Source organism: Leucopleurus acutus, assembly GCF_964270905.1.
Source record: "Leucopleurus acutus genome assembly, chromosome: 2".
Lineage (NCBI taxonomy): Eukaryota > Metazoa > Chordata > Mammalia > Artiodactyla > Delphinidae > Leucopleurus > Leucopleurus acutus.
The window spans coordinates 52409755-52423325 of NC_139143.1; the positions used below are offsets into that span (position 1 = coordinate 52409755).

General features: G+C 40.8%; 1 protein-coding gene across 1 annotated transcript in view; it reads right to left on the reverse strand.

Annotated features, from left to right (window-relative positions):
- HMCN1 (hemicentin 1) overlaps positions 1-13571 on the reverse strand; it is a gene marked incomplete at its 3' end in the record, with an annotated part of 530768 nt that overhangs the window by 281891 nt on the left and 235306 nt on the right. Inside the window, exons 12-14 of the mRNA XM_082833486.1 lie at positions 12276-12417; positions 11055-11182; positions 750-863 (exon numbers count right to left, since the gene is read on the reverse strand). Coding sequence (XP_082689612.1) covers positions 750-863; positions 11055-11182; positions 12276-12417 — 384 coding nt within the window. The remainder of the gene's footprint in view (positions 1-749; positions 864-11054; positions 11183-12275; positions 12418-13571) is intronic.

Genomic DNA, 13571 nt, shown 5'->3' on the forward strand with positions numbered 1-13571 from the left:
CTCAATAATCCTAGCAACCTCCCTCTTAGGCTGTTTATGGGGATTTTTCTTTCTCATAGATTGGAAAAACTAAGAGAAAAACAGAAGCAGGACATTTTAGACAGATATCTACTGTCAGCATTTGAGCGGAGACCAGGACCCAAGGGCATTCTCACCAAGGACAAGCAGCACATTACTGTTATTTTATTACAGAATCACAGAGGTAGAAGCTTTATATCACAAATAGAGGCAGATAATTTCTATACTTGATATAAACAGCTACCATGCATGATGAAGCTGACCATAAAATACGTTTGTCTTTCAGTCAAATGTCATTCAGCTGTAATTTTCGAGGTATGTCTTTATTTGAGCTCTTTATAGAAAGCGTCCTGGAGAATCTAGAAAACTTCCTAATTGTGAGAGCCTAAGCAAAGTGAACTGAAATAAGTGAAGCTATTTTAAACATTAACTGAGTATTCTTGGACAAATTTCTACAGGAAACAATCCTAAACTAATAAAGAGAACGTTCAGCTGGATTAGCACAGGCGAAGTTTTCCTGCTTTGATTTTCACAGTCCTATAATCCACACCAGATGTCAAATGCTGAAATTCAGAGTGCAGAATTTTGAACTATCGTCTCTAGTGAGACCATAAGCACATTTTATGGAGCTGCTAAGTCACACACCAAAACAAATTTTTAACAAATTATCTTTATCTAAAAGAGAAAACAATACTAAATGAACCAGACATGAACATACTTAAGAAATGTACCTTTGAACCATTTAACCTGAGGTGGAGGAACACCAGACGTTTTACATTCCATAACTGTTGTATCCCCAAGGGCAACCAAGAGCTCACTCTGAATTACGATCAACTTCGGGGCTTCTGAAAACAATAAACATGCAAATAATTAACGTCTTACCCAATGCCACTTACATCTTGTTTCTGTTTACTAAATGAACCAATAATAAAAAAAAAACTATTATTATTTACGTGCTTGTGGCTATCTCAGTTTTTACAAACAGAAATAAACTCTTATGATGTATATGCACACAGATGTGTGTGATGAAAAGATCATCTATAAAGCCAAAAGAATATTAGGAAAAAATAATTCTGATGAAACAGTGTCCAAAAATTTAGGAAATTAATTGATGCACATTTTCTAGGTGATGCACATTTCAATTAATCGATGCACATTTTCTACGTGACTTTAAGAATATTCATGTCTATCTACAGAGAGACAGTTGTAGTCTAAGGCTAAAATTTGCATCTATAAAAAGTAGAGTCTCCCACTTTTAACTCTATTTTTCCCTTTGATGTTAAATACAGACATTCTCTAAGTTTCTTTCCTTAGCTCTGATTCACGTCTTTGCCTAATGCTTTAGTTCATGCACATATTTTTCTCTTAACTGAACATTTTAGGACTTCCTAACTTCAACTGAGGTAGTTTTAAACAAAGCCAAGAGTTAATTTCTCAAAGATCATGTTACTCCTTGGCTAGAAAACTTTGGTGATTGCATTTCATAATTCCCTAGTTTGGCTTTCAAAAATCATAAACTGGTGCCTGGCTTTCTTTTGAACTTCACGCTCCATTACACCGCCTTACTTATCACAAGGTATGGAGCTCCACTGGTAGTCCAAAACATGCCCTATTCCCTCCCATCTTCCTGCTTTTGCTAAAGTTTTTTCCTCTGCCTGAAATGCCCTTTGCCACAGCTTTTCAAATCCCACTCATTCTTCCAGGCTGAGCTTAAATCCTATCTCCTTTAAGAAGTGTTTGCAAATTCCCCAGTCAGAATTAATCTTCCCCTCCACCAACCTTCTACTTTTGCACTTATGTGTCTGCCTTATATTTATTTACATATGTCCACTCCCATTATTCACACTCTTGGAAAGTAAGGACCTCATGACATACATTTTTTATTCTACATTCCACAGTCTCTAGCACAGCATTTTACATAATTTGGGTGATTACTAAGTTAAATAAATGGGTGGAATATTTTGGTTTCTTTGTGAATGAACCCAAATTCATTTCTGCAATGGAGAATCTGTTTCAATCCCCATTCCCAACTGTTGGTTCCCTCTCCACATGGCTGTTCTATGAACGTTTTTAATTGTCATCTCTAAATCTGAGCCCATCTTCCCTTCTAAACTTATTCACCACGTGCCTTCCTCATTTCTATAAATGAGACTTCTTCCCAGGCTTTTAGGTCCAGTATTTGTGACATTTTTGTTACCTCCTTCATCTATACACACCATCTACAATTCTCAATCTTTTTTTTAACATCTTTATTGGAGTATAATTGCTTTACAATGGTGTGTTAGTTTCTGCTTTATAACAAAGTGAATCAGTTATACATATACATATGTTCCCATATCTCTTCCCTCTTGCATCAGTTCTCAATCTTTATTGTGGCTCTTTGACACTCCTTCCTCGCCACTGCCAATTTTACTACCTTACTATGAATGATGAAGAAAAATGAGAGAAACGGTGGATTGCTAGTCATTAATTATTCACAGTTTACAAAATGACACTGAGCATATAACCCTTGTCCTTTATTTGTCTAAGAAAGACCAAAGTAAAAGAAATATTGGGGCCTCCCTGGCGGCGCAGTGGTTGGGAGTCCGCCTGCAGATGCAGGGGACACGGATTCGTGCCCCGGTCCGGGAAGATCCCACAGGCCACGGAGTGGCTGGGCCCGTGAGCCATGGCCACTGAGCCTGCGTGTCCAGAGCCTGTGCTCCACAACGGGAGAGGCCACAACAGTGAGAGGCCCGCAAACGACAAAAAAAAAAAAAAGGAAATATTGTATTCTATATTACATATTATTAGAATATATGATTATGTATTAAAATAGATTTGATTATACTATATATATGTTAGAATGTATTATATTCTATATTATGGAATATTATAGTATAGAATAAGTTGTCATAAAGTATATCTTCAATAAATGCTTCAGTTTGGAGGGGAAAAACTGAAGATGAAAAGCAAAACGTAATACCTAGATAAGTGACAGAAATGTTGTAAATATTTAATTAAAACAGAAATATTATAACGTTTCATATGAATAAATATATTTATACATATATATATAAATTCATATATATATATGAACATAAGTGGAAAATGTAAAATGAAAGTTGAGGTGGAGAGGAGGAAGATGGCGGAAGAGTAAGACGTGCAGATCAACTTCCTCCCGACCGACACATCAGAAATACATCTACATGTGGAACTGCTCCTACAGAATACCTACTGAACGCTGGCAGAAGACATCAGACCTCCCAAAAGGCAAGAAACTCCCCACGTACCTGAGTAGGGCAAAAGAAAAAAGGAAAAACAGAGACAAAAGAATAGGGATGGGATCTGCACCAGTGGGAGGGAGCTGTGAAGGAGGAAAGGTGTCCACACACTAGGAAGCCTCTTCGCGGGCGCAGACTGCGGGTGGCGGAGGGGGTAAGTTTCGGAGCCGCGGAGGAGAGCACAGCAACAGGGGTGCAGAGGGCAAAGCGGAGAGATTGCCGCAAAGAGGATCGGTGCCGACCGGCACTCACCAGCCCAAGAGTACTGTCTGCTCACCCGCCGGGGTGGGCGGGGGCTGGGAGCTGAGGCTCGGGCTTCGGTCGGATCGTAGGGAGAGGACTGGGGTTGGCAGCGTGAACACAGCCTGAAGGGGTTCGTGCACCACAGCTAGCCAGGAGGGAGTCCGGGGAAAAGTCTCCAGCTGCTGAAGAGGCAAAAGACTTTTTCTTCCCTCTTTGTTTCCTGGTGCACGAGGAGAGAGGATTAAGAGCGCCGCTTAAAGGAGCTCCAGAGACGAGCGCAAGCCATGGCTAACAGCGCGGACCCCAGAGACCGGCATGAGACGCTAAGGCCACTGCTGCTGCCACCAAGAAGCCTGTGTGCGAGCACAGGTCACGATCCCCACCTCCCCTCCCAGGACCCTGTGCAGCCCGCCACTGCCAGGGTCCCTTGATCCAGTGACAACTTCCCTGGGAGAACGCACGGCGCACCTCAGGCTGGTGCAAACGTCACGCTGGCCTCTGCTGCCGCAGGCCCACCCCGCACTCCGTGCCCCTCCCTCCCACCCGGCCTGAGTGAGTCAGAGCCCCCGAATCAGTGGCTCCTTTAACCCCCTCCTGTCTGAGCAAAGAACAGACGCCCTCCAGCGACCTACACGTAGAAGCGGGGCCAAATCCAAAGCTGAACCCCGGGAGCTGTGTGAACAAAGAAGAGAAAGGGAAATCTCTCCCAGCAGCCTCAGGAGCAGCATATTAAATCTCCACAATCAACTTGATGTACCCTGCATCTGTGGAATACATGAATAGACAACGAATCATCCCAAATTGAGGAGGTGGACTCTGAGAACAAGATATATTATTTTTTCCCCTTTTCCTCTTTTTGTTAGTGTGTATGCGTATGCTTCTGTGTGAGATTTTGTCTGTAGAGCTTTGCTTTCACCATTTGTCCTGGGGTTCTGTCCGTCCGATTTTTGGGTTTTTTTTACTTTAAAAGAAATTTTTTTTCTTAATAATTATATGTTATTTTAATAACTTTATTTTTTTATCTTACTTTATTTTATTTTATCCTCTTTCTTTCGTTCTTTCTTTCTACTTTTTCTCCCTTTTATTCTGAGCCGTGTGGATGAAACGCTCTTGGTGCTCCAGCAAGGAGTCAGTGCTGTGCCTCTGAGGTGAGAGAGCCAACTTCAGTACACTGGTCCACAAGTGACCTCCCAGCTCCACGTAATATCCAATGGCAAAACTCTCCCAGAGATCTCCATCTCAATGGCAAGACCCAGCTTCACTCAAGGACCAGCAAGCTACAGTGCTGGACACCCTATGCCAAACAACTGGTAAGACAGGAACACAGCCCCACCCATTAGCACAGAGGCTGCCTAAAATCATAGTAAGGCCACAGACACCACAAAACACACCACCAGACGTGGACCTGCCCATCAGAAAAATAACATCCAGCCTCATCCACCAGAACACAGGCACTAGTCCCCTCCACCAGGAAGTCTACACAACCCACTGAACCAACCTTAGCCACTGGGGACAGACACCAAAAACAACGGGAACTATGAACCCGCAGCCTGCAAAAAGGAGACCCCAAACACAGTAAGTTAAGCAAAATGAGAAGACAGAAAAACACACAGCAGATAAAGGAGCAAGATAAAAACCCACCAGACCTAACAAATGAAGAGGAAATAGGCAGTGTACCTGAAAAAGAATTCAGAATAATGATAGTAAACATGATCCAAAATCTTGGAAATAGAATAGAGACAATGCAAGAAACATTTAACAAGGACCTAGAAGAACTAAGGAGAAAGCAAGCAATGATGAACAACACAACAGATGAAATTAAAAATACTCTAGAAGGGATCACTAGAAGACTGAGGCAGAAGAACGGATAAGTGACCTGGAAGATAAAATAGTGGAAATAAGGGGCTTCCCTGGTGGCGCAGTGGTTGAGAGTATGCCTCCGATGCAGGAGACGCGGGTTCGTGCCCTGGTCCGGGAGGATCCCACGTGCCGCGGAGCGGCTGGGCCTGTGAGCCATGGCCGCTGAGCCTGCGCGTCCGGAGCCTTGTGCTCCGCAGCGGGAGAGGCCACAACAGTGAGAGGCCCGCGTACCGCAAAAAAAAAAAAAAAAAAAAAAAAAAAATAGTGGAAATAAGTACTAATAGTGGAAATAAGCAGAGCAGAATAAAGAAAAAAGAATGAAAAGAACTGAGGACAGTCTCAGAGACTTCTGGAACAACATTAAACGCACCAACATTCGAATTATAGCCAGAAGAAGAAGAGAAAAAGAAAGGGACTGAGAAAATATCTGAAGAGATTGTAGTTGAAAACTTCCCTAATATGGGAAAGGAAATAGTTAATCAAGTCTAGGAAGCACAGGGAGTCCCATACAGGATAAATCCAAGGAGAAATACGCCAAGACACATATTAATCAAACTGTCAAAAATTAAATACAAAGAAAGCATATTAAAAGCAGGAAGGGAAAAACAACAAAACACACAAGGGAATCCCCATAAGGTTAACAGCTGATCATTCAGCAGAAACTCTGCAAGTGAGAAGGGAGTGGCATGACATATTTAAAGTGATGAAGATGAAAAACCTGCAACCAAGATTACTCTACCCAGCAAGGTCTCATTCAGATTTGATGGAGAAATTAAAACCTTTACAGACAAGCAAAAGCTGAGAGAGTTCAGCACCACCAAACCAGCTTTACAACAAATGCTAGAGGAACTTCTCTAGGCAGGAAACACAAGAGAAGGAAAAGACCTACAATAATGAACCCAAAACAATTAAGAAAATGGTAATAGGAACATACATATCAATAATTACCTTAAATGTAAATGGATTAAATGCTCCAACCAAAAGACACAGACTGGCTGAATGGATACAAAAACAAAACATGTATATATGTTGTCTACAAGAGACCCACTTCAGACCTAGGGACACATACAGACTGAAAGTGAGGGAATGGAAAAAGATATTCCATGCAAATGGAAATCAAAAGAAAGCTGGAGTAGCAATTCTAATATCAGACAAAATAGACTTTAAAATAAAGACTATTACAAGAGACAAAGAAGGACACTACATAATGATCCAGGGATCGATCCAAGAAGAAGATATAACAATTGTAAATATTTATGCACCCAACACAGGAGCACCTCAATACATAAGGGAAATACTAACAGCCATAAAAGGGGAAATCGACAGTAACACATTCAGAGTAGGGGACTTTAACACCCCATTTTCACCAATGGACTGATTATTCAAAATGAAAATAAATAAGGAAACAAGCTTTAAATGATACATTAAACAAGATGAACTTAATTGATATTTATAGGACATTCCAACCAAAAACAACAGAATACACATTTTTCTCAAGTGCTCATGGAACATTCTCCAGGATAGATCATATCTTGGGTCACAAATCAAGCCATGGTAAATTTAAGAAAATTGAAATTCTATCAAGTATCTTTTCCGACCACAGTGCTATGAGACTACATATCAATTACAGGAAAAGATCTGTAAAAAATACAAACACATGGAGGCTAAACAATACACTACTTAAAAACGAAGTGAGCACTGAAGAAATCAAAGAGGAAATCAAAAAATACCTAGAAACAAAGGACAATGGAGACACGATGACCCACAACCTATGGGATGCAGCATAAGCACTTCTAAGAGGGAAGTATATAGCAATACAATCCTACCTTAAGAAACAGGAAACATCTCGAATAAACAACCTAACTTGCACCTAAAGCAATTAGATAAAGAAGAACAAAGAAACCCCAAATTTAGCAGAAGGAAAGAAATCATAAAAAACAGATCAGAAATAAATGAAAAAGAAATGAAGGAAACGATAGCAAAGATCAATAAAACTAAAAGCTGGTTTTTTGAGAAGATAAAATTGATAAACCATTAGAGTCATCAAGAAAAAAAGGGATAAGACTCAAATCAACAGAATTAGAAATGAAAAAGGAGAAGTAACAACTGACACTGCAGCAATACAAATGATCATGAGAGATTACTACAAGCAACTCTATGCCAACAAAATGGACAACCTGGAAGAAATGGACAAATTCTTAGAAATGCACAACCTACCAAGACTGAATCAGGAAGAAATAGAAAATATGAACAGACCAATCACAAGCAGTGAACTTGAAACTGTGATTAAAAATCTTCCAACAAGGGCTTCCCTGGTGGCGCAGTGGTTGAGAGTTCATCTGCCGATGCAGGGGACACGGGTTTGTGCCCCGATCCAGGAAGATCCCACATGCCGCGGACCGGCTGGGCCCATGAGCCATGGCCGCTGAGTCTGCGCGTCCAGAGCTTGTGCTCCGCAACGGGAGAAGCCACAACATTGAGAGGCCCGCGTACCGCAAAAAAAAAAAAAAAAAAAAAATCTTCCAACAAACAAAAGCTCAGGACCAGATGACTTCACAGGCGAATTCTATCAAACATTTAGAGAAGAGCTAACACCTGTCCTTCTCAAACTCTTCCAAAATATAGCAGAGGGAGGAACACTCCAAACTCATTCTACTAGGCCACCATCACCCTGATACCAAAACCAGACAAAGATGTCACAAAGAAAGAAAACTACAGGCCAATATCACTGATGAAGACAGATGAAAAAACTCTCAACAAAATACTAGCAAACAGAATCCAACAGCACATTAAAAGGATCAAACAACATGATCAAGTGGGGTTTATTCCAGGAATGCAAGGATTCTTCAATATACGCAAGTAAATCAATGTGATACACCATATTAACAAATTGAAGGGGAAAAATCATATGATCATCTCAACAGATGCAGAGAAAGCTTTCGACAAAATTCAACACCCATTTATGATAAAAACCCTGCAGAAAGTAGGCATAGAGGGAACTTTCCTCAACATAATAAAGGCCATATATGACAAACCCATAGCCAACATCATCTTCAATGGTGAAAAACTGAAACCATTTCCACTAAGATCAGGAACAAGGCAAGGTTGCCCACTCTCACCACTCTTATTCAACATAGTTTTGGAAGTTTTAGCCACAGCAATCACAGAAGAAAAGGAAATAAAAGGAATCCAAATCAGAAAAGAAGAAGTAAAGCTGTCACTGTGTGCAGATGACAGGATACTTTACATAGAGAGTCCTAAAGATGCTACCAGAAAACTACTAGAGCTAATCAATGAATTTGGTAAAGTAGCAGGATACAAAATTAATGCACAGAAATCTCTGGCATTCCTATACATTAATGATGAAAAATCTGAAAGTGAAATGAAGAAAACACTCCCATTTACCATTGCAACAAAAAGAATAAAATATCTAGGAATAAATCTACCTAAGGAGACAAAAGACCTGCATGCAGAAAATTATAAGACACTGATGAAAGAAATTAAAGGTGATACAAATAGATGGACAGATATACCGTGTTCTTGGATTGGAAGAATCAACATTGTGAAAATGACTCTACTACCCAAAGCAATCTACAGATTCAATGCAATCCCTATCAAACTACCACTGGCATTTTTCACAGAACTAGAACAAAAAATTTCACAATTTGTATGGAAACACAAAAGACCCCGAATAGCCAAAGCAATCTTGAGAACGAAAAACGAAGCTCGAGGAATCAGGCTCCCTGACTTCAAACTATATTACAAAGCTACAGTAATCAAGACAGTATGGTACTGGCACAAAAACAGAAATATAGATCAATGGAACAGGATAGAAAGCCCTGAGATAAACCCACACACATATGGTCACCTTATCTTTGATAAAGGAGGAAAGAATATACAGTGGCGAAAAGACAGCCTCTTCAATAAGTGGTGCTGGGAGAACTGGACAGGTACATGTAAAAGTATGAGATTAGATCACTCCCTAACACCATACACAAAAATAAGCTCAAAATGGATTAAAGACCTAAATGTAAGGGCAGAAACTATCAAACTCTTAGAGGAAAACATAGGCAGAACACTCTATGACATAAATCACAGCAAGATCCTTTTTGACCCACCTCCTAGAGAAATGGAAATAAAAACAAAAATAAACAAATGGGACCTAATGAAACATAGAAGCTTTTGCACAGCAAAGGAAACCATAAACAAGACCAAAAGACAATCCTCAGAATGGGAGAAAATATTTGCAAATGAAGCAACTGAAAAAGGATGAATCTCCAAAATTTACAAGCAGCTCATGCAGCTCAATAACAAAAAAACAAACAACCTAATCCAAAAATGGGCAGAAGACCTAAATAGACATTTCTCCAAAGAAGATATACAGATGGCCAACAAACACATGAAAGAATGCTCAACATCATTAATCATTAAAGAAATGCAGATCAAAACTACAATGAGATATCATCTCACACCGGTCAGAATGGCCATCATCAAAAAATCTAGAAAGAATAAATGCCTGAGAGTGTGTGGAGAAAAGAGAACCCTCTTGCACTGTTGGTGGGAACATAAATTGATACAGCCACTATGGAGATCAGTATGGAGGTTCCTTAAAATACTAAAAATAGAGCTACCATACGACCCAGCAATCCCAATACTGGCATATAGCTTGAGAAAACTATAATTCAAAAAGTGTCATGTACCAAAATGTTCATTGCAGCTCTATTTACAAGAGCCAGGAGATGGAAGAAACCTAAGTGTCCATCATCGGATGAATGGATAAAGAAGATGTGGCACATATATACAATGAATATTACTCAGCCATAAAAAGAAATGAAATTGAGTTATTTGTCGTGAGGTGGATGGACCTAGAGTCTGTCATACAGAGTGAAGTAAGTCAGAAACAGAAAAATAAATACCGTATGCTAACACATATATATGGAATCTAAGAGAAAAAAAAAAAAGGTCATGAAGAACCTAGGGGTAAGACAGGAATAAAGACACAGACCTACTAGAGAATGGACTTGAGGATACGGGGAGGGGGAAGGGTAAGCTGTGACAAAGTGAGAGAGTGGCATGGACATATATACACTACCAAACGTAAAATACATAGCTAGTGGGAAGCAGCCGCATGGCACAGGGAGATCAGCTCAGTGGTTTGTGACCACCTAGAGGGGTGGGATAGGGAGGGTGGGAGGGAGGGAGACACAAGAGGGAAGAGAAATGGGAACATATGTGTATGTATAACTGATTCACTTTGTTATAAAGCAGAAACTAACACATCATTATAAAGCAATTATCCTCCAGTAAAGATGTTTAAAAAAAAAGAAAGTTGAGGTAAACTCGGAAGGATACAGAATTTATTAATTTGTAAGTAAAATATTACAAAGAACAGATGAATCATGGAAGGATAGAACTCTGTGGACATTCTGGAACTCTTCCATAATCTGGAAGCTTCCTTGATTTCTGTTGATTACTGAAGCTATTCACTCCCTGAACTTATTTTAACTTAAATTAGTTACACTATTTGCTTTAATCAATGTGTGAAACAAACAATAAATTATACAACTGGGTATAACTCATTCCTAATATTAATTTTCAAAAAAGTACTTTTACATTGCTTGATATGATATTCATACTATTTGTACTGCCTTTTAAACTGATTATACTTGCCAGTGTATCTGAGGGTAGAAGTCTGTTTATCCATCCCAGCTGAATTACTTGCCAGGCAACCATAGATCCCTGCATCTTTGGGAACTGCATTTTTGATAAATAAGATACCTTCTGAGGTCATCCTATACCTACAGACAAAAAGAAAATAACATTGAAAATACTCTAATAATAGTATCAAGGAACTATAGCACCTTCCTTTCAAATATTTTAGAGTTATGTTTGTGGTGCTGATTGCAGAAATGATTAACATCATCATTTTACAAGCAGAAATGTTATAATGATAATAACAATAGGTCCCACATATCTAGTACTTGCCATGTATCAGGGCTGCTCTAGTACCTTCACATTTATCAATGTATTAAATCTTCCTAACAACCCAATGAGTTAGATACTATTATCTCTGTTATACAGATGAGCAAAGAGGTTATACACCTTGCCCGGAGTCAGGGTTAGTAAAGGGAAGAAGTGGAATTTGCACCCAGGCAATCTTGCTCTGTGTGAACTTCTAAGCCAAACAGTTCCTCAAAATGAAAACCTGAGAGATGCAAAGCCTCCCATCTCAGGTGAGTCTGTGAAGAGACCAGGAATAGAATCTGGCTCATAGCTAAGCCCTTCTCCCCCTGCCAAACCCAGAGTAATGGAAGCCCGATGGCTGGAAACTTCATTGCTTATGCCCCTCGTGTTCAGTACTCTCTTTGAGCATAAGAGGATTCATTTTCTTTTAAAAGCATCCAGCAGAATAAAATACCTCTCAGTGTACGATAGTATGGCAGCAGCCAGCAGGAGTTACGAAGAATGTCTGCATACACTTTAATTAGAGCTACTGTTCTGTCCTTTGTCTCTCCCTCTCTCTTCTGTTAAATCTCAGGACCAAACCTCTAGTAGACGGGTTAAAACTACACATTACTTTACCCACAGAAAGTTTATTATCCCCATTTCAATTATTCAAGGTAAACCAACTGTTACAGTGTTATGTTTGCAAAACAAAGTATTAGGAAGCACTTAGTCCCAGCTATTGAATTCAAGACTTAAGAACCTCAGACTATACATTCATCATTTATTATTTTACTGACATTTCCTGGCCTATTGAGAAAATCTAAAGCTGTGGATTTGGGTCAAATCTCCCTTAACCTTAGGGAGTTGGTCAGATTAATACTGTCCAGAACTTTCACCAACTTCTCTCACTCAGTAAAAACAAAGAACATGATACAAACCCAGTACCTGTGTGAACCCACAATAAACATATCATTCATGGTCCAGGTGATCTTTGGTTTGGGATAACCTGTTGCAGAACACATGATGGAGACCTCAGATCCACCTGTAAACGACTGATTCTTGGGCATAACAGTGACTTTGGGCGGTTCTGCAAAGAAAACACACAGAGTGAAATGTCAATGATGTTAGCAGATTTGCAGGCTTCTCACTGCCACACCTTTACTTTAAAAAAATTATTTGTTTATTTTGCACTTTCAAGACTGTACAAAACTGGGGTCTGCTCCTTCCAGCCGCCCAGAGCTCCTCCTCTCCCTGAAAGACCGATGCAGACTGTGGCTGGGCCCCCAAAGCCTGACTCTGCACCCCACAGGCCCAGGCAGGACCACAGAGGGTCTCATCTCTGGCCATTCAACCCAAGGCCTTGCAGCCCAGCCCAGCCCAGCCCCGCCCCGTCAGCCCATCTGGAGCCCCAGGCCTGCTCCTACTCTTGGATCTTGGAGGCATGACAGTGGGCAAGGCTTTGCCTTCAGAGCTTGGTGAGGGTCTGGCACACTCTCCTTTAAGGGGACATCAGGGGCCTGGGTCTGAGGCCAATGACAGAAAGAGGCTTCCACTTTCTGGGGCCTGAATGCAAGGGGGAGGGAAGCAGGACTATGACATAGTATTATTCGGCAGCCAGGGCTGGGGTCCCTCTGTCCATTCTCTAGCCAGGTCCTTCCCTCAGCTCCTGACCCACCCATGGCCTTAGCTACTGGGCTGGCTGGGCACCAGGACCTGCAGTGGCCCCATTTTTCTGGGGTATCTTGGACATGCGGGAGAAGGTGGTCCTTGGGACTTGGATGTTCCCAAGCTCATGGCAGCTGGTGTCCATGAGCTTGGGAACATCCAGCCACAGGGTGGCTGCTGGTGGGGATGGCATCCAGCACCTTCATCTTGACCATTCCTGAGGTGAAGAGCTTCCTCCTGGGGTTGTAGAAGGAGAAGGTAGAGTATAACACAGAGGTGAGGGGCAACCAGACTCAGATCACCAGGTAGAAGGCTCCTCTCTTGAAAAGCAGCAGGTCCTATTGTCATTCCACATGCCCTCAGGGTAGAGTCACACTTCAAGGTTCTCTCTGACCATGCCCAAGCCCACGTGTGCCATCATGGTCCTGGTACTTTGTTAGTTGATGACAGAAGAAATTTTCACAAATTAAAGTATGGGGAATTCATCCTAGTTTATACATGATTTGGCTTGAACTTTATGCTAGTTAGAACAGCCTGTCTATGTACTGTCAAGCATGCATTGTACATGGGCTTTAA